The 22,439-nt window shown below is 37.0% G+C and overlaps 2 protein-coding genes across 2 annotated transcripts; one reads left to right on the forward strand and one right to left on the reverse strand.

Moving 5' to 3' along the window:
* The first annotated feature begins 13,031 nt into the window (after positions 1 to 13,031).
* LOC122052521 (PRA1 family protein A1-like) lies at positions 13,032 to 16,389 on the forward strand. The gene is made up of 7 exons (XM_042614089.1): positions 13,032 to 13,322; positions 13,703 to 13,743; positions 13,861 to 13,939; positions 15,390 to 15,476; positions 15,555 to 15,643; positions 15,724 to 15,795; positions 15,872 to 16,389. Exons 1-7 carry the CDS (start codon positions 13,165 to 13,167, stop codon positions 15,973 to 15,975), a joined length of 630 nt encoding a protein of 209 aa, XP_042470023.1. The 5' UTR covers positions 13,032 to 13,164; the 3' UTR covers positions 15,976 to 16,389.
* A 1,499-nt stretch (positions 16,390 to 17,888) lies between these two features.
* LOC122052532 (probable mannose-1-phosphate guanylyltransferase 3) lies at positions 17,889 to 20,642 on the reverse strand. The gene is made up of 5 exons (XM_042614097.1): positions 20,527 to 20,642; positions 19,666 to 19,795; positions 19,255 to 19,317; positions 18,909 to 19,148; positions 17,889 to 18,839 (listed from the first exon to the last, which is right to left on the reverse strand). Exons 2-5 carry the CDS (start codon positions 19,774 to 19,776, stop codon positions 18,168 to 18,170), a joined length of 1,086 nt encoding a protein of 361 aa, XP_042470031.1. The 5' UTR covers positions 19,777 to 19,795; positions 20,527 to 20,642; the 3' UTR covers positions 17,889 to 18,167.
* Positions 20,643 to 22,439: the final 1,797 nt, after the last annotated feature.

The following is a 22,439-nucleotide window of genomic DNA, read 5'->3' on the forward strand; positions in this document are numbered from 1 at the left end:
ATGTGCTTGTTATTATATTAGGATTAAGAGCACACACTTCCATAATAACTGAGGTCTTTATTTCTTTATAAAGTCAGTATAAAAGAAACGACCTCAAATGATCCTACTCAATACACTCTGAGTGTACTAGTGTAATTATATAGTCAAGATAAACTAATACCTAATTACACTAAGACCTTCTAATGGTTTGTTCCTTTCCATTTTGGTCGTGAGCTACTGTTTATAATTTATAAGGTACTGATAACATTATCTTCTGCATGTGACACCACATACTATGTTATCTACAATATAAATTAATTAAACAACTACAAACAAATGTAGATAATATGACCAAATGTGATTCTTTATTCAAAACAAATGTTTACAAAAACTTAGGCTTTCAGTATACACTCCAACACTGGTAAGGAGCCAGGCAATTGGAAAGTCCAAGTGTGATCTTGACAAAAGGAAAGTCCTAGTAAGGAGTCAGGCAATTAGAAAGTCCAAGTGTGATCTTAGCAAAGGTTGTAAGTCCAAGCATGTGGTCTTGGCAAGGTAAGTCCTAGTGTGACTTGGCGAGGAGAACCCAACAACTAGGATGAGGCCGATGGAAGTTCCAGAAGGCGAGGCGTGAAGGATGAGGAGATATCCGAGGGACGCAAGGCTGATGGAGGAAGCTAGAAGGCTAGTTCAAGGTTGGTCGAGAGTGACCAAATGCTAGGTATGGAGACCCAACAGGTCACAGTTGATCGAGAGTTGGGTTTGGGAGTTTGGACTTGAGTTTAAGTCAAGTCCAGGCTGGTCAATCGATCGGGCGATCGATTGAACCAGGGACCAATCGATCAGTGGATTGATTGGAGTGTGCTGCGAAAGAAGGAATGACCCAATCGATTGGTCGATCAATTGGGACCATATTTCGTGAGCACAGAGCCCTTCCCAATCGATCGGGCGATCGATTGGGGAGCTGCCAATCGATCGGTCGATCGATTGGGCAGAGGTGTTCTTGCGCGATCGCGAGAATCACATAATGCTTCTGGATCGATCCACCGATCGATCCAGATGTTCCCAATCGATTGGTCGATCGATTGTGACTCAATCGTTGCGCAGGATGCAGGTGGTGGACGGCTGGGATTGTCCGGATGTGATGTGGCGATCGATTGGGGATGAATTCAATCGATTGGAGCTACTGTATAAAGCCTAGGCAGAGCTTTTTCTCAGAGATCTCTTGCGATCTTTTGCGCCGGTCTTCAGCGATTCATAGTGAGCTTCTCCGATCTACTCACGCCAGTTCTTGAAGGCACTTGGAGAGTTTCTCCAAGGTTCAAGAGGTGACGACAAGCACAAGTAAGCAAGAAGAGGAGTGCGTTGCATTGTATTTTTATTTCCTCTTGTTGTATTTGTGTTGTGTTGTGTTGTGTGTGAGTGTTGTACGAGGCTTCTTCACCTCCGACTGTGACCGAGAAGGAGGTTTCATAGTGGAGTGAGCATATCGTGTGAATCCTTGGATTAATCACCTCATCTTGAGGTGGATACCAAGTAAACCCTAGGTGTTAGCATTGGTTGTTTTTGTCTTTATATTCAGCTGCATATCATCAAGATGCAACCGACGAACACCCGATGAGACGTTATTCACCCCCCTCTAGCGGCATATCAGTCCTAACAGAGCCTCCAATGTACCTTAACTAATATGAGGACCCTCCAATGCGGCCTGCATCTGGTGTAACTGTGCCTGTTTACCTCTATACTGAACATGTTGCGTTGGAGGTAGGTTGCTCTTGGTCGGGCAATACTTGGCCATATGCCCTTCTTGACCACACGTGTAACAACCACTAGTACCCTTGCAACAGATTCCAGGATGCATCTTTCCACACATGGGACACGTAGCATACTTAGGCTGCTTACTTACGGATCCTCCCTTTTTATTGCTCAATTGCTTTCTCTTGGAGCTCCCCTTCCAGGTTAAACCTTGGCCCTGAGTTTTTTGAGTGCCAGAACTCCCTTGACTTTTATTCTCAATCAGTACTGGCTTCTGTTGCTTGATATTGTTCAGGTAATGTTCCGTGATCAGGGCACTACTAACCAGCTCTTTTGCAGTCTGCGGTCTATTTATTCCGCCAGCCACATTCAGAGCTATCTCTGGCCTCAACATCTTGAGCATTAGCCTTACCCTCTCTCATTCTGTTCTGACCAGTTCGAGGCATAGGCGAGCCAGCCTATTGAATTTCTTCAAGGTTTTGTCAACTGATAAACTTCCCTGACGAAATTCTGTGAACTCATCGTAATGTTTGTTCGTGACACGCATATGAAAGAATTCTTTAAAGAACTCAGTCTCGAAGTCAGACCAGGTCATTTAATTCACTATTCATTTTTTCTTGACCCGTTCCCACCACATTCTTGTATCTCCAGTGAGGCAGAAGGAGTCACACTTTATCTTTTCTACATCCGTCCAGTCCAGTAGCTCCATTATGCTCTCCAGGGTTTTGAATCATGCCTGAGCATCCCATGGTTCATTAGTGCCAGAGAAGTTCTCTGGTTTCAATTTTTGTCACTGGATGAGGTATGTTTCTTGCCTCACTACCTTTGTTGAGGCTACAGGTGTAACTGATGGAACTTCAGCTGTAATAGGTGCCACCATATTGGCTTCCGGTGGGACTAACAGAGAAGCTTGTTGATTAGCAGTCAAGGTGGCAATAGCCTGCTGCTGCTCTGCCACTTGTCTCTGCAGCTGAGTTACTAGTTCCAAAAGGTTGGGCGATGGTGCAGACTCATTCGTCTCTGGTTGAGGTTCATTAACTCTTGGCTATCTAGCAGGCCGTCCAATGGCCATCTACATATTTACAAACCAACCTAAAACTTGGTACCCTAGAACTTGCACTTTTGACTTAATCAGCTACTCTGACTCAGACTATGCCAGATGTAAATTAGATAGAAAAATACAAATGGTAGCTGTCAATTTCTAGGTCAGTGCCTAGTAAGTTGGTCAAGCAAAAAGCAACATTATGTTGCTTTATCCACTACTGAAGCTGAGTACATAGTCCTAGGGGAATGTGCATCTCAACTATTATGGATGATGCATACCTTAAAGGACTATCAACTAGAATATAAAAACACAAAAATTCCAATCAATAATATAAGTTCAAATTAACTTAACCAAGAATCCAATTCACCACTCAAGGACTAAGCACATAGAAGTTAAACACCACTTTGTAAGGGATCATGTAGCTAAGGGTGACATTGTGCTTAACTATGTTGAGTCCAAGTCAAACCTAGCTGACATTTTCACAAAATCCTTACCTGAACTTGAGTTCAGTGCACTTAGAAGGCAAATAGGGATATGCTTAGTAGAATAGAGGTTGCTTTCAAAAATTGATTTTTCGTTTGCAATTTCAAAATACTTTGTTTCAAAATTCTAGGAAAAATATTTTTCAAAATTCTAATTTTATTAGTTTTTCAAAATATTAGATTTAGCCTAGGAAATTACCCCCTAGAAGGCATATACCCCTAGTTCTTAGCCAGAGCATCTCACAAGTATACTAGGATTACCTTGTTTGTGTATGAAAAATTTAGAATGGTGTGAGATGCATAGGGTACTACCTAGACTTAAGAATACTTATGTCTGTGCATCAACATAAGTCTAGGCAACAAATACCAAACTCATATTAATCAAGTTAAGTTATCCATACTTAGTCAAAACTAACTGGAATATTCACTTAACTTGACTAACCAAGTGCAAGCTACTACCTCTTTGTAAACAGCTAGTAACTAGAGGTTAGATAGTTGGTTGTTAGAAAATAATTTGATTACTCATCCTTGGACTATGGGATTTTAAATTTTTAATTGGCTGGCATGAATCAAGGGGAAGTGAAAGGAATTTTTTTTTACCAAGTTATTTCTTGTCTTTAATTTAAAATTATCTTTTGTTTTAATTATTTTTACTTGTTTTTAAAACAAAATTATTTTTTGACTTGAATTTTGACTTGGAAATAAAATTAATTTTAAACTTGACCTTGAAATATAAAAGATATTTGACTTATTATCCCAGATTAAATTATTTTTAAATCAAAGTATTTTTTTTCTTCAAAGTTTTTAACTACATTCAAGTTTCAAAGTTTTATGAAAATTAGCTTGATTTTAAAACTTTAATTTGGATTAAAACCCTTTATTTGGTTAGAAATTATTTGCTAAATCTTTTTCAAAAATTCAAATAAGTGTATATTTCTCCAAGCTATCTTTCAGAGGGAGCAGATTATTCATTCTTTCATCCCTTTCTATAGTTTATATATATTTTTGATATAGTAAAAGTAAATTTTAGCGAAAAACTAGAACTTTTTACTTTTTAGTGAAAAGAGAACATTTTAGATTTTTACATTTGTTTAATTTGCTACAAGTACTTAACATGTTCTAGTTATTCTTGCATTTATACTTATACTTTTTTACTTAATTTTGAATTATGTTGCCATAATAAAAAAGGGAGAGATTATTGGTGCAGAAAGCATCCGGCGATCAAACCTAAGTTTTGATAATGGCAAAGGGTTCAAAGTTAAGGTTATTTATTATCTAATATATGTGAATGAGTTTGCAGAAAAGTCCTAAGTGTACTTAGGCAAAAGTCCTAGCTGTGGTTAGGAAGGAGGGAAACCCTAGGGGGTGGTAACCCTAGGTCCTAAGGGTGGTGTCACGCCCCGGGGGAGTCCCTGTCCGAAGAAATTTCGGCAGCACCTCCCCTGTACGGCTAACAATCTGAATCATTTCTACATACACAATATTACCTCAGCCACATGCGGCTGGAATAATAACAATAATAATAAGCAAACAAGCACACAGACATCCACACAGTTATATCAATTTCAGCCTCTGGCTGACACAACCACGCAGTTAAATAGTAATGATAAGAAGACTCAAAATCCACCCTACTCAACTACACCCATAAAGCTCAAAACCGATGTCCTACTCCACTACACTCATAAAACACAAATCACAACGAACTTACCTCTTCTGCCCTCTAGGCAGACATGTAGTAAAAACAAATCCAAATAAAAGTCATCCACAAGTAAAACAAATTCATATAAGATCCAAAGTATCCAAAATAGAACAAGTCCAAACATAGTCTAGAAAAGAACACCAAAAGACAAATAACCATCCTCGTGGACTGCAAGGGACTAGCAACTGGAACTCTCTCCTGATAGCATCAACCTGAAATAGCAACGGAGGAGGGTGTGAGTCCAACACTCAGCAGGTACAACAGATATACATAGTAAGGAAATAACAACTAACACTAATCATGCGTACAGTCTCCTGACGTAATGAAGGTAAATGCAAACTGAAATAACCAGGACCTGGTACAAGGATAAACAGTCTGAGAGTATAGAAATCCTGTATACATGTCAAGCATGGGAATCCAACCAATATGCAGCAAATAAATGCAGCAAACACAATCACAAGAAATAAATGCATCAATGCGTATGATGCCAATGCAGTCATGGTCACCCCTGACGCCAGTCAGTCATCTCACACACAATGGTGAGACCGAGTGGATAGGGCTGTGACAACCGTGCACTCTGACGTCACTACTCCTGATGAGTGACCGAGTGGACGGGATGCTGTCGGAGTACACACATACTCCTACCCCAAATTATAAATGGGGGAGCGCAATGCTCTCATCTCCCGGTACACCATGACGGGAAGGGATCCCTAACGTGCTACCACGCTGCGTCACACTACCAATGAGTGGACCAACGGAGCACCGAACAGAGCAAAACTGACGTGCTACCACGCTGCGTCACGCTACCCATGAGCGTCACAACGGAGCACCGAACAGTGATGAAACTGGCGATGTGCTCGACAATAATGGAGCAATTTATCACACAGCATGCAATCATGCGAATGGTGCATGACACTAAGCATGGTAATATACTGAACCAATCTATATACATATATGATGTGCACCATAGTCAATAAATTATATCAAGGGTACACAGATCAGATAAGGTATCACACCTAGGTTCTGAACATGGTGAAGCATGGTTATATCACTACCCCTATAAGCATGTATAATCAGGTAAGTAATAACATGAGATGCAAAACAAGCAATCAACCAAGCATGTAACAGGTATCGGGTAGTGACTAACCGAAGCAAATAAGAAACATAATTATTGCTATTTGTTAACTTCACTACTATGCATATCAAAGACATAAAGTCAAAAGTACCCGCCTCCAATAACAAGATCCAAATTGGTCCAAATCCGACGTCGAGATGCTCGTCTCACGTCAAAGTCCTGTGATATCAATGTGTATATTTTTATTTAGCTACAATCCACAGAAATGGCTAAATAAAATCCTTAAGGCTAAATTAGGGTAAACCCTAATCAACCTAACCAATATCAAGTTCAAAATATGAACTATAATTTATCATATATCAAAACGTACCTAAATCACTCCATAATAAATTATGTAAATGTAACAATTTATACCTAAAATAATATGTATCAAGAACATGCCAACTCAACCTTACGCTAAACCCTTACCTTAATCTGAAGCCTCCGCAGGTGTTGCTCCGTAGGACAACTTGCTGCCAAACAAAGTAATTGTTGCTGGAAATCCTCCACACTGCCAGGATCACAAGAAAACCCACAGCAACAATTGAGTACCCTATACAACCAATTAGGGCAGCACCCTTACCCCTGTGTTCTGAGCCCCAAATCAACGCCGTCGATGGCACAGCAACAAGTGAGTTGATCTGTAGTGAACAAAGGCTAGGGCACGGGTAATTTGCGTCGGGAGAGATGGAGGCCGGAAGAAGGGAGGAGGAGGAGACGGCAACACTTCCGGACGGCGACGGCGCTGTGCAGAGATACGACAGAGAGGAAGAAGGGCACAGATGAGTCGGGCTCGCGGTGTACAGCGGGGAGGAGCGGCGGTGGTGGCTCACGGCTCGCTAGGGCACAAGAGAAGAGAAGGATCGGGAGGCAGAGGAGGGAAGGCCGGCACTGCTCGGCGTCGGCGGAGATGCTAGGGCTCGACGGCGGGCCGGCGCTAGGGCAGAGAAGGAGCAGCTCTGCTCGGCGACCGAAGGAAAGGGCTCATGGTAGCTGGCGATTGGAGATAGGCGCGGTGGAGAGTAAGTGGAGGAAGACAACGGTGAGAGAGGGAAGATGCAAAACCCTTGGCTGAGAGCCTTAATCGCGAGGAAGGGGAGTGACCGCCGTGTGCGGCGCCGGTTAGGGCTTCGGCGTCGAGCGCGCGGAGAAGAAGAAGGAACGACACAGGTTCGGCGTGAGGAGGATAAGAAATAGAATAAAAGAAATAGAGAATAAAAAGGAAAATAAAAATAACTTTTCCTCGCTTAAATGGGGTAGCCTAAACAGAACTTTTCGGGACCCACTTTTATCCCCGTAAACTCGTCCATATGAGCTCCAAAAAATTTCAGAAAAATTTATAAAAATTTCGAAAAATTCCCTTATTATTATCCGTCATTTTTTCGGTATTTTACAGGTGGTAACCCTAGGCAGGAAGTCTTGGTGGGTCGAGGGCTTCGGGCAAAAGTCCTAAAGTCAAGGACTCTAGGTGAAAAGTCCTGGTGTCGCTAACCAGGTGAAAGACTGGGCGGGTTGTGGAGTAGACATCCAGCGGAAAGTCCTGGATCCTTTGGAACTGAGCAAAAGTCCAGTTGGTCTGGAGGATCAACTAGCAATAGGTAAACTCTCCTGAGTGGAGTAGGTGAGGACACGCTCCCCGGTGAGGGAACATTAGGCGTTGGTTCGACCTAGGATTTCCGGTAGGGAATCCGAAGTTAGAATTGGACAGTCGGTGACTGTCAAATAATCATATTTATTGTGTTTAATTGTGCTAACTCTGTTTTGCATAATATGTTTTTCTGGGCTAACACTCTTTTCAGGGATGAAAAAGACCCTCTCGCAGCAAGGCGTGAGGGCGCCCTCATGGAGATTGAGCAGAGAGTGCCCTCATGGAGCATGAGGCCACCCTAGACACTGGTGCGAGGGCGCCCTCATGGAGGTTGAGGGCGCCCTCAAGCAGATAAATTGTGACCGGGTCGAAGCTCATCCACGCTGCGGATTTAGCGGGGTTGAGGGCACCCTCCATGAGCTTTATAAGCATGTCTCGAGCAGCAGTAAGGAACATCATCAGAGACATGATCCTTCTTCCTTGTGCTGCTTAAAAAACGTTCCGACAAAGCCGTAACTCGACTCTAACGACCAGAAACTTCAAATTCACTATTCTCTTTTGTCGTTTGTATATTTTACTACATTTAATTGTACTTTAAAGTTGTAAAGATTTACGAATTGATAGTGATTGCCCGTCGAAAATGATCAGCGATCGCGGGCCTTGGAGTAGGAGTCGCCCAAGGCTTCGAACCAAGTAAATCTTGGTGTTTGGGTTGTTTGTTTTAATTTTTCGCTGTGTATTACTCAAAGTTTTCCGAAACGAAAAGTGAAAATCACGAGCACTATTCACCCCTCCTCTAGCGTTTTCGATCCAACAATAACTATCTACTGTGACAATCAAACTGCAATAGTTTTTCTAAGGATCTCAAATATCACAGCAAAGATAAACATATATCTATAACATATAACTTTGTGAGGGATATTGTGGCTAAAAGAAAGGTAATCCTTGAGTATGTTCCTACATGTGCTATGCTTGTAAATCCTTTTACTAAGTCAATGACTAGAAAATCATTTAAAGAACATGTAAAGTCTTTGAGACTTCGTAGAATGTAACAATATTGTAATAACAATCAGATATTGTGATTTGCCATAATTTATTCAGTGTATATGATTTTGTTACATTCATATAAGATCTCAATGAGCATGTTAACAGATTGAGATTAGTCCACTCACATGAACAATCATCTATGTTTGTTAGGTACAAATAGAGGTAAGATCGTTACTTATGGAATAACTTACGTAGTTGTGATTAGAGACAGATCCATAAGTTAAGGTCATCTTGATAATTGTGTCAAAATGAGATCATTAATGTTGTCGAAGTAAATGAACCCACCATTTACTAAACCTGTTGAAAGCAGATTGAAATTCATATATTGAATTCAGGATTAGACATTAGTTATGTCTAGATCAAAATCTATACGATGTTAAATTTGAGAAAAACATGTGATCTTTTTAGTAAAGAGAATAACATCATAGCATGTGATTCATACCATATATGTTATTACGACAGTAAGAGTAGTAAGAGAATGGATCCCTATTTCTCTATTATGTGAAATCTTTGAGATTATAAGTTAATCGTAGTCTTTGCCCTTAGTGACTATTTAGATATTTATTTGAAGTTTTAATCAGCGACTACTACTTTAGCATGTATCCTATGACTATAAATGATTTGGTCTATGGAGCATAAGTAGGCGACTAATTAAAATGAATATAGTTTAGTTAAAAAATAAGATTAAATAGATTTACATTTTTGATGTTATTCACTGGTCGACCCATTTCTGTTATGTATATAAATGATTGTGAATATTGAATATGGAACATGCTCTTGACATAATAGTCATTATAAGGGATTATATATGTTCATATTGATGTAAATGAAGATTATTTAATCTAGATAAATAGCAAGACATGGATATCTCTAAGATAATAGTTGTGTGCCACTAGGAGATTGGATGTTCCTTGGATAAAGGTTATGTGCCACCAAGAGAGAGAGGTTATATGCCACTAGGAGATTGGATGTTCTCTAGATAAAGGCTATGTGCCACCAAGAGATAGAGGTTATGTGTCATTATGAAAATCTCTCTAATTCATTTGAAAGAGTTGCTAAGTAAAGTGTAATAACTTTGTTAGCATTGAATGCTCAGAGAGTAGCTATGTAAGGTGTAACAATCTTCTTAGCAACAGTTGCTCAGTGAGCGTACTATTGCACTAACCATTTTCCTTAATATATGAAATGAATGTTCTTGTATAATCTTTATGACTTGATTCTTCTATAGTTTTTATGACTTGATGAGTTTTGGAGATTGACTTGGACGACTGGGAGATGTTGAACGTTACTGTACACTTTGCCAAGTGAATGACACACATTGCCGAGATAGTGGGCAAGTGGTGTTCACTCTTCTCCCTATAAGAGCGTCCAAGTAAATCAAATGGAGAGGGGTTCATTCATGGAAACAAGGGATTTGGTTTGTGGAATCGTCAAGAAGCATTCGTCATCATAACCTTCTCGCATATGGCAAGAGGTGACTTCCTTCATCCAACATTTTTCTCCTCTCCATTTTCTTCATAATGAGGTATGATTTATTATTTCATACAATAAAATATAGAAATACTGTTTAATAAACAATGGAGCCTAGTGCTTACACATAAAGATTTTATTTGGATTCCATGTAGGAATTCTTTCAGTCATCATGGCAAACTCAAGCCTCTAAATTAAGGTTCATAATTTTTTAAATAATTAATGAAAATACTTACAAGACAATGTTATAAGTTATATTTCATTTATCTTTAACTTGTGTCTTATTAGATAAAGATTCAAGGAAAAAAAATTTCCCAACCAAGGAAGAATGACACAAAACTACAAATGTAACTTCTCAACTTTTCATTATTTTAATACTCGACTCTTCCAATCATTTGCCTCTCCTATCTATCTTAATTTTAATTTAAGTAATCCCTCGAATAGAGAATTCAAGCTACTTTACGATAGACAAACATTAGAAAGCGTGGATGTAGAGAATATGGTAAAAAAAAACTTGTAAGCATGTTAGTTTTGGAATTTGAGATTTTTGTTGTTGTTATTGATGGCACACTTCTTCTTGGATGTCAATAAGCAAAGATTTCTATTAGTGCATATGGAATAATACTTTATTTATTTTTCATTTGGTATAATATTCAATCTTTTAAATTATTTTTATTATATTTATATTTTCATTGTTTAATTTACTTATACAAATTTATGGATTGTATTTGTATGTAACAGGTACTTGAATTTCACTTATAATATGATAGTTGAAGATGATTGATAGTAAATTAGTTGAGTTTTTATTTTATAAGACTTTGTTAGTTTTAATATTTCAATGTTTTGTTAGTATTAGTTAGTGTTGGATTCAATATTTTTACATTAGTATTGCATTTGTACTTTTATAATGATGGGATGAATTGTGATGATGTGATGAATGAATTGGATATTTTGGTTATAGAACTTTTCTATTATGTATAATGGGTAAATTATATGATGGATAAATTGTGATGATATGGTGAGTGAATTGAATATTTTTGATGTAAAATTTTTCTATTCTATATAATTGATGAATTGCGACGATAGGTAAATTATGATGATGCACAATTTTTTTTATTGTGATGAATATTTTATATTCTGAATAAATATCAGTAACAATATTTAATATCTTTATAAAATATTATAATTGAAATTTAATAATATCTTAGTTAATATAACAGTTTAAAATGTATTTATAAATTATCATTATTCACATATTTTATTGTCCTTTATAAAAATTTAAAGTATTTATAATTATCAATATAAATTAGTTTAGGTGACATTTATACTTGTCCTTATTAAGATAATAATATGGTATACGTAAATGTCCATGAAATATTTTTATGATATTTTCGATATATTCCTATATTTAAGTCACTTTTAAAGTTGTTATACAAATGTCAAGAATATCAGATGACCTATGTCTAGAAATCTTATTTCTAGTAGTGATTGTTCTACTGTTCATCTTTTTCTTCAATTTCGCTCAGTTACTGTTCTGACTTGAGTGTCGAAATGTCTATGCTAGAGACCCCCTCCCTAACTCAGTGACTAATGTTTTCTTCTCCCAGTTCCTGTCTTTACTGCGCAAGTTCGTCCGCATGATTAGGGTCTTCTCACAGTCAACATCAAAGCCACCTAGCTAATGGATGAATCGTCTTCTTTGCTTTTAGGATCACCTATCAAATATCTCTCTCAAATATCATAAATTTTATAATCAAATATCTCACTAACAAAATATTTATGAGTTCTACCATTATTTTATTAATTTATATTTAATTTTATATTTAAATAAAATTAATTATATTTTACCAAACGTTCACATTAAATTAAAAAAAGGCAGGCGGGTCATGTATACAGGCCCACCCCCACAAACCAGCATTTTTTTAAAAAATAAAAAATAAAAATCATCTAGTAAAACTTTTTATCTGATAATTTTTAATATCCTTGTCGCCAATGGTAGAGATTTATAGTTTGAAGATATTTAGAGAAATATCATTTCCAAATATTATGAATATCCTTTGTAAATTAATTGAATTTTAATTATTATTATTATTATAAGTTGGCATAAAATATCTAGTTTTTCGAATCGATTAATTTTAGGAACGATCGATCTGATCCTACGAAAATTTTTCATGACCATCAAAATAAATCAAAAAATATTTATAGTGGTCTATATAGATAACCCACTTTCTCATACCTATTATCCATTGGAGAAAAAATCACTTGCAATTCAGCATAGCTAACTCTCGACCTTCAAATTATTAGAATTCTAGGTCTAACTACTGCCATGTAGATTTTAAGTAATTTTAAATTAGAAGATGGATAGATTGGTTTAATCCAATTTCCGAAATACTACCAGCTCTGATAAGATAGGATCGTGTGTAAATTCCAACAAAATGCAATAACAATTTTAGCCATGTCAATTGAGATTGTGCACTGTGAAAAAAATAGTTTCCTTGAAAACAAAATCTCATGGAGTTCTTTCATGAAAACAAAAGAAGCGAGCTCAATATGTACTTAAGCCATGCCCAATTTGCATGTGAAGCCAAGTAATTCAATTTTATGAACTTTGTGTGAAAAATATTTTAAATATTACTCTTTCCTCCTAAAATATATGAGAATTTTTTTTATAAACTTATTAAAGTACTTTTATGGACCTTTTTGAAAAATGCTTCAGAAATACTTGATTCAATCTTGGAGACGATTACAATTTACAAGGCCAGGTGGACCGGGGCGGGTTCTGGAACGGCCCTTAAAATCCAGGACGGTTCTGGCATGGGCCGGCCAATTGGCATCCTACTACTTCACGGCACTGAAAATGCCACTACTCCCCTTTGAAACCTCCTTGATCTCGTTGAGCTTTCCTTCCCCAATTTAGTCAGGTTCGCTGCTTTGGCTTCGATTTCTAGGGTTTCAATTCAGGGAGCGAGGTCCGTCGAGAGAGGTATGGATTGGGGAAGCGTGACCGCGGAGGATCTGATCGACGCCTTACGGGAAGTTGATTGGTCCTCGCCACCGCGCCCTATCTCGGAGTTCTTCTCCCGGTTCACCATCCCCAGATCATATTCCAAATGGACCAGTCGATTCAAATGCAATCTTTACTAGTAAGGCCGATAGATGAGATAATTGCACCTCGTTCTTGGTTCATTGGGATTGCCTACCAAGTTTTGATTTATTTATTTAAAAAAAAATCATATTACGGTGCGTTCTTTTGAGGATATTGTTGCACCTAAAGTTCCTCCCAGATATTGTAGACTTGCACAGATGATAATTGTTAGCATAGGAAGATGAATTCTCTGTATTGTTCACTGAGTTATGTCTTTCGCAGTGGATTTTTTGTGTGCGGAAGTTTTTGTTTCCTCGCGGATAATCTTAGGCGTCTCAGTTAGACGTTCGACACTAGCCAGTTCCCTTTCGTATTCTGAAATATGATTTACTAATTAAGAATATTATCTGAACTTCATATTGTAAAATTTTATTGCAGCTACAGAACGAATTACTTCATCCTGATCATTTTCGTGCTTGGTAAGAAAATTGGCTACGCCGTGTCTGTTCTTTTAACTGAATTTATTTGTTAAACTTTCTTTATTATATTAAGTCTGACCTCTTAATGCCGACCTATTTTCCAACTTCTTACTGCAGCAGTGGGATTTCTTCTGAAGCCTCTTGCTGTTGTTTCGGCCTTTCTCACAGGTTTAAGCATCACGTCTTTAAATGATAGGTAAGGCTCTTCCTATAATTAAGATGCTTCAGAACTATGACGAGTTGATTCTCAATTTTTTCATAACTGGAGAAGAAATTTATTTCATATAAAGGAAAAAAAGGGCATCACTTAAGACATGATCCTTTCCGCTAGTTGATAATATTTTTTATCCTGTTTTATTTAGGTGGGTCTTTTATTATCTCAGTTTGCATACTATTTTATAAGTTATAACGACGGAAAAAATGCTACGACCTATTTTTATGGTGGGGTTTATGAAATGGATGCTTTCTTTGCTACAATGGAATCAAAAATCTGTCTCCAACTCTTGATTTTTCACTTTATGCACATTTGATCTCTTTATCAGATCTCTCCCCTTTTTTCCCTTATGGGATTCAGGTCAATTTCCCATCAAACACCTTCGACATTGCTAACTGTTTGGCCACTTGTGTCTGATAAGAGGTAATTGGAAGAAGTGATCATCATGCTATTTGTGTTGCCTTCCTTTTTTTTTTCAAAAAAAGAAGTTGATACGAGAGTATCTCTTCTATCATATATTTATACAATAGAAGTCTAAGGATACAGCTGCATTCTAACAGAAAGAAAAAGCTTAGCTCATAGGCATAAGGCATTATTGAGAACTAAACCAACTGTCTGTATAGGCAGCTATAAGTCAAAATAAAAAATCTGTTGCCTGGAAGACATGAGTCACAGGGATACAATTTTCAGTGTGAATATAGTCGTGTTTATGTCACTTATATAATGCGAATGATGTTTTATGGAGCTGGAATTCTGTCTCCTAATCTCCATCTTTCACCTTAAGCACATTGGATCTCTGTTTCCGATCTCTCTCCATATCATTTTTCCCTAGAGAAATGCAGGCCAATTTTATGTCGACCACCTTCCACATTGATAACTGTTCAGCTTCTTTGATTATCTAATGTGCATGATGTTTTCACCTTTGGTGCTATAATTCATTTCAGTATGCACCTTTCTGGATGCTTGTCTACTAGAACTTTTTGTTTGATTAATTAACTCTAATCCAGCTTAATTATGGGCAACTACTCTTCCTACATGTTGATAGGTTAAAGTTTATCTTAATATATGGGCTCTATTGTAACTTCAACACGCATTAAGCCATAGAATTGACTGTGCTAGAGGTTGTTCTTAGTCCAATATTGATCATAACTGAAAATTAGATATCATTTCTTTGTTTCACACTTTAAACACACCATCTCTTTAAAAAAAAAAGGGCAGCTCGATGCATGAAACTCCCGTCATGCGGGGTCCCGGGGAAGGATCCCGTGTATGCAGCCTTACCTTGTTTTTTGCAAGAGGTTGTTTCCAAGATTCGAACCCGTGACCTTTTGGTCACATGACAACAATTTTACCGTTGCGCCAAGGCTTCCCTCCATCTCTTAACTTGTAAATAATTCTGCACTGTTACTCTCTAATGGAGTGGTTTCCACAGCTTTGCTGTTACTTTTAACGAGAAAGCAACAAGGGCTGTCAGACAGTTTTCTCCCCATCTAGCTGCAAAACTGAGGCCCCCTATCACGTAAGCACAAAATATTCTTTCAACATTATTTACCTGCTTGTTATGGAGTCGATTATATAATGGCATAAATATTCATAGGCCAGTAATTCGCGGACGATCATCGACAAAAAGAGCAATCCATATATGCGGGCAGCCTCGTTGGGTGTTTGTTTTAATATCCTCAATTGGTAAGTTCAAAAACTCACCTTTATAGTGTTGGAATGACAACTTTTCTGTGATAACATTATGTCTTAAACCCTTGTCACAGCTAGTTGTATCCTCTGGTTGACTTCTTGCAACCTCCTTTCAGTGCTTTGGGCACTCAGCATTGGGCTGCTTGGTACGCACTTGTTCACATTCACGTTTATTGAACGATGAAGATTTAATTTAATCTCACAGTGATTGGGGTTTTGCAGCGACAATACTTCATGCAAGTTTCAGGTCACCCAACCTGAAAGCACGCCTCAACACATTCCGTGAGGAATTTCGAGCAGTGTGGCGCAATTACAGCGAGCTATAGTCACTGAGGTGAAGATGACTATTTTCCCTGAAAGCTAATTTTATTCTCATGTCTTCAGTGCAAAATGGAAGGATATAGCTCCAAATAGACAGTATGGCCTTACCATCTCATCTTGTTTCAGTTTTGCACTGTTATTCAGCTCCTCTTTAGTCTTATGATAATGCTAGTCACACAAGATTCTCCATTAGCAATAAATCCTTCACGATATTGATATCTCGATACTTCCCCACAGTCTAGTTAGTTTCTTAGTTGTGACACTTGTAGGGCTGGATGCTTCTCAATTCTAGTTGAACTTGCAAAGAAGGCTTCTCCTATGTACCTTAGATATTGACGTTGTTCTTGTATTATGCATGGATGTTAAATGTTCATAAATGTTTGCGGGTAATACATAATGCAACTGAATCTTTCCATGTAGGATCCGGCTTGAAACTTTCTAGTTTTGCCTTATTAAACAAATCTTGTACAGAAGCTGGTGTAAGACTCGCTACCTTGTCAGTGTCTCTTCTAGTACAAACTGATAAATGATAACCCTAAATGAATAACTTTTTTAGCTCTGATTTTAGAGGGGAACTTTGCTATTGCTGATCTGTTAGGGATTGAAGGTAAACAAATAGTTAACATGTTTGCAAATGCCAACAACTTTCATAGGGGTCATGCTTGGTAGGTTGAATTGGTTAATACAGGACAGAGTTGTTATCATAGGACAAAAGTTCAAATATCGACAAAGCCGAGGAAAAAAAAATCCTCCTCACATTGGCCAACCATAACTTTTCTGATTTACCTCCTCATAATTGTGAGATCGACTCCATTGGGGTGACAAATTTCACCTTAATGCTATTATGTACAACAGCTAATAGATAGCTAGGTTTATGGTACGAATAGGGGTGATAAAAGTTGATAGGATCCATTTAAATGATACAATCTAACCCATAATATTTTAGGTATAGATTTTAAGGAAATTCTTACAAATAATGGATCTAGTGTAAACAAATTACTCATCTATAGTGCTTAGTGCGTAGCGTAACGGATTAGAGTTATTTATAAATATATAAATGTTTAATTGATTAGTAGTCAGTGTAATGAGCTATTTATAAATATATAAATATTTGATTATTTAGAATACCAGCAATTCATATAATATATATGTACACATATGATTTAAATAAATTAAGATGGTGTTTATAACTTATCAGTGTAAATTTTTAGTGTCTTTATTTAAAATTTCTTAGAAGGATCTTTATTTAAAATTTATTAAAGGGATTATGCGATGTGATTTATTTACAACTTTTTTATTTATTTTAATTAAGTGATCATATTACACAACCAATTTATGACTTGTATAATTTATTTAATAAATAGATTATAACGAATTTAAACCATGTCAATTCGTTTGAAAAATGGAACTTTTTTGGGACTTCAATCAGATTCTCACCTTCACTACTATTTCATAATGGATGTGTTGAAAAAAACGTAGAAACAAATTCTACCACAATTTCATATCCTCAAATGAGAATTTTCAAAATATATTTTATAAAATACTAAAAGATGATAATTGTTTGCCATATAAATTGACTTGGCTTGTACTCTGCTGTGAATTTTAACGGTTTACGCGTCGGTGTCAAATAGTCAGTTCGCATTTATTTCGGCCACAAAAAGTGATGTGATAATTCAGAGAGGAATCTCTTATCCGACAGAGACTGAATTGTAATTATTCAAACGGCGATGCAATGCAAATAAACTTGTCAGAAACTCCCAGATCCTTGGCTGAAGAACTAAGCAGCAATTAGTGGCTGCAAACATAGAACGCTGGGCAGCAGGAACCTAACAGAGCCGGATTCTGTTCTCAGTTAACTTCACTCAGCTTTAGTAAAATGCTTCTGTTGGGTAAGAATTCAACTTTTAGACAACAGAGGTTTGACAAGAAATAACCTTTTATTTAATGCTTTATTACATTAGACAGAGCGCAGAGGCAAGGAAAATAAACAGGAGCAACAAATCTGCAAAAAGAAAAAAAAAACTCTGGAGCTTCAGCGCTCAACATTGTATTGTACAACTTATGTCTACAATCTATCGCTTGTGAAAAGAACCACAGTAGTACTCAGGAAAATGAAAGAACAAGACTAGTGATTGCAATGACAAAGACACATAGGAACGGGATAGCTGGCATAACACCAACAAGTGCGTTTCACCTCTCACATGACTATCTCGGGCTTCAGGATGCTTGATTTGATTTCTTTATGTGGGAGAACAACCCCTCCATTGCTATACACCTCATCGGAAACATGCACGTCCTCGCCAAGAATGGTCATGTTTTCTATCCGTGCCCACTGCCCCACTGTCGAATGCCAACCAATGATGCTGCCGGAGATGCATGCGTGCTTCCTAATTCGAACACCTCGCATCACAGTGCACCTTGATAGCCTAACTCCAGACTCGATCACGCATCCAGGACCAATGGCAACATCTGGCCCGATGAGGCATCCGTCGCCTATCACAGCATTCTCATGGATCAGGACATTCCCTATGATATGAGAGCCAGCCGCTAATTTTGTTGATGTTTTTTTCCGCAGCGAGTCCAGATAGAGCCGTAGGCCTGTGATGTAGTCCTTTGGCTGGCCGATGTCCATCCAGTAACCGGGCAGGACCATGGCATAGAGCTGTTTCTCAGCTGCTATTTTTGGGAAAACTTCCTTCTCAATTGAGGTTGGTCTCAGATCAATACGGTCCAAGACTGATGGATTCAACAAGTAAATCCCAGCATTGATCTTGTTTCCAACAAATATTTTGGGCTTCTCCACAAATCTATCGACCCTCCCATTTTCTTCATCCATCACAACAACACCATATTTGGATGGTTCGTCAACCTATGAAGTTAAAAAAAAGGTCAAGTCATTGGCATAAAGTGGAAGAATAAGCAACGAAGATTACTATACCTTGGTCACCATCACTGTTGCCTCCCCGCCATGCGATTTGTGGAACTGAATTAGGTTAGCAAAGGGGTATTCACTTATGACATCACTGTTGAGGACAAAGAAAGGTTCACCAGAACCATCAATTAGCTTGTCTCTGGCTAACGCCAAGGGGCCAGCTGTTCCAAGCGGTTCAGTCTCTTGCGAGCAAGTGATTTTAATTCCAAGCTTATCCTCAAAGTCTTTCAAGAAGCTAATCATGACCTAAAAAAATGCAAAGATCAGAAAAAGTAGACCCTAGAAAAGGCATGAATTTCCACTTGAATCTGAAAATAACAATGTACAGGGATAGATGCGTCGCATCTTGTACCTCTGGTCGATAATTGATGGCCAAAATGACTTCTGTAACTCCAACATCCTTCAGCGCTTCAATCTGACCAGCATTATAAATACTAGTAAGACGAAATCAATTAATAAGTCACTCACAACTGGAATTCAAATGACAATGCAAAACTTCACGAGAATGCAAGACTGCAAGACATCAAGGCACATCCCCTGTTGTATGAGCTTAGGTAACAAGTTTTTCAAGTGCATAGATAAGAATAAATTTAACTAATTAAGCAAAAAATGGAATCTAATTCTTGAGAAAAGAATTGAAGTTTCTCAGTTCAACTAAAAGTGAAGCAAGCGCTTGGGTAACATCAAAAAAAATCCCATCCCATGATCTTGACAACTTTATTTAAACAGTGACATGAAAGGGAGCGGAGCCGGAAACATATACCTGATGAAGGATCATTGGTTTGTTAGCAAAATCAACAAGTGGCTTTGGGAAACTAAGCGTCAGAGGCCGAAGGCGGGTGCCAAATCCTCCAACAAGAATGAGCGCTTTCATGGTGTATAATTTATTTTCCCTGTGGATCAGATGCGAGATCCATAGATCAAAAACAAGCAAAATTAAACAATAGAAACATTTGACACGCTCCCACTAAAAAACTAAAGCATACTATGTACTCATCATCAAGAAGCCAATATAAGTTCATAACTTTTATCCAACAATTTGGCAAATTTTCTAACCAACTTTCTCCATCCGCTTCATGTACGAATGCTAGGTTGTCATTGATGATTTACTTTCTTCCCTTCGGTTGCTACTGAAATAAATTTGATCTTAGTTCTCTCAGAAGACAACTAGGATCTAAAGACTAAATTCCGAGCTAAGCCACAAATACTGGAGAGAAAAAAGAAATAAAAACAGATAACTCAACCCTGATCTAGCCAAGCATCGACCAACTAAGAAAACAACCCAAATAATACAACTGAGAAAAAAGAACAAGGTCATTATCTTAAAAGATGAATTTTGGAGTCAATTTAAATTGCTCATTGTCATATAAAAATTGCGAGCACCTTACCGATCTACAAACCCCAAATCACCTCAGAAGCACAGAGATCAAAACCTAAACTCGCCGGATCTTTCATGAGCCTAGTCGTAACAATCCTAAATCTCCACGCTTCATGATCCAATTCTTACGCACATACAAACGACACTCCATTGAAAAGAAAGAGAGCTCTCGGAGATCCGAGACAAGAACAAGCAAAATGAGAGCAACAAGCAAGATACAGTGTGAGAAGAGGGTTGGAACCTCACCAATAGGAGAACTTTTAGTCAAGATTCCGGCGGGAGGACGCAGATCATGGGGAAAGAGAACCGATCCCTCCGCGGCCCACGGCAAGACGAGGCGAAGAAGGAGAAGGACTTCAACGCACCCCTTCCTCGTTTTATAGTCCCTATCTGATTTAATTTTAAAATATCCATTTTATTTATTTATTTATTAAATCACAAAAAAAACATAAATTATTATGTAATTTTATCCAACGTGGCACGATCTAATTGAACCACGAACTTAACAGACGAGTTATGCTAAGTACTCAATTAAAAATTAAGAATTATCATAGAACAATATTGTTAAATTCTTACATTTTTATTTTTATTTATTAACTTATTTTTTTATATTTATTATCTAATATTAAAATAATTGATTAGATATCATAAAAATTCTTTACTAACTAATATAAAAAAAAAATAAAAAATACTAAAAATACTGATAGCAAAAAGTCTAGCAGTCCAATATTTATATTAATTCACTGTAAAAAACACTTAAAAATCATACCAGAATTTAATCAAATATACTTAAAAACCATTCCATTGACCCGAGCACCTCATATTTTCTAATGATTCGTGGTAGGCATAAATTTTACTTGTACATGACTCGATTTCCACGTGAATTTAAAATAATATTTTCCATCTAAATAAAAACAAAAAAAATAATCAATTGGTGAAAACAATGAGCAATTAGCTGTCGCTGGCAAAATAATTCCAAAAGAGCAGAAGAAATAAAAGAACGGCGTCGGATTGGGCATGTGTGCGCAGGCGTGCACCGCATTTTGAGTTTCGACAATGACGTAGATGGCAAATAATGAGATGTTGTCTCGTCCACGTCTTCAAGTCCAGCTAATGCTCATCCATTCTTCCAAAAAATTACAAGCGGATCCTCTGGTTCATATACTCTATCTGTACTTTACGGATTAAAAAACTAGACCATAAAGATTAATTAATTAATTTAAATGAACTCCACTTACTAAATAGGTAGGATATATTTAAATCAACCAATAATGATTGGTCCTCTATACTATACTTTACGGTTAAAAAAATTATACCAACAAAATAATACAAATTTCTTAAAAATTAAACAAATCACACTCTTTCATCATGAAAATTGATTTAGATTAAGTTTTTTTTAAAAAAAATCTCAGGCTAAAATATACTTAGTTCGAAATGATATGGAATTAAATTTTAACTGTTTGTTTAGTTTTCTAAATTATATTCATATGCTTAATCCACTATATTTATAATAATAATTTTTTAAATATGACTTGATTATTTTTAATCGATTGTTATCCGTGTTTAAAAGATTATTATTTTAAATATAGTATGTTAATTGATATTTAAAGATATAAATATGATGAACGATATACAAATTGATTGTTATACTATATGAATTGATTAAGAGGGGCAAAATTTATATCATATAGGTGATTTGAATATTTTTAAAGTTGTCTATGTGATTTGGATAATATGAAAATTTATCTACGTGGTTCGATAATTTGTGGTTGTTTAATAAAGGCATGTATAATGGCTTCCACATTGGTTGTTTTTAATGGGTGATTCTACCCAAAAGAGGTGAAGGTTGTTGATTGGGAAAGTGGCTTTGGTGCTAACTAGATGACGACTGCTCACTGTTCTTAGTATCACAAAGAGTGTTAGTTGTCGGGTTAGGGAAGAAACTGTAGCAACGAGCGTATAAAATTATATAGTGTCACGTATCTACGTCTGTGGATGAAGACTTCCTTTTATAATGTCACTGTTGTGTCTATTCATGAATTACGAAACACTTCCAAAAAAGGATAGGCCATAAAGTGACTCTGACACCTTTTTTAAAATAAGCCCGCAAATCTTTGTGATTTGATAGGCTGGAAACTTCGAAAGTGTGCTTTACCTAT

This window comes from Zingiber officinale, chromosome 1B (assembly GCF_018446385.1).
Source record: "Zingiber officinale cultivar Zhangliang chromosome 1B, Zo_v1.1, whole genome shotgun sequence".
NCBI classification, from domain to species: domain Eukaryota; kingdom Viridiplantae; phylum Streptophyta; class Magnoliopsida; order Zingiberales; family Zingiberaceae; genus Zingiber; species Zingiber officinale.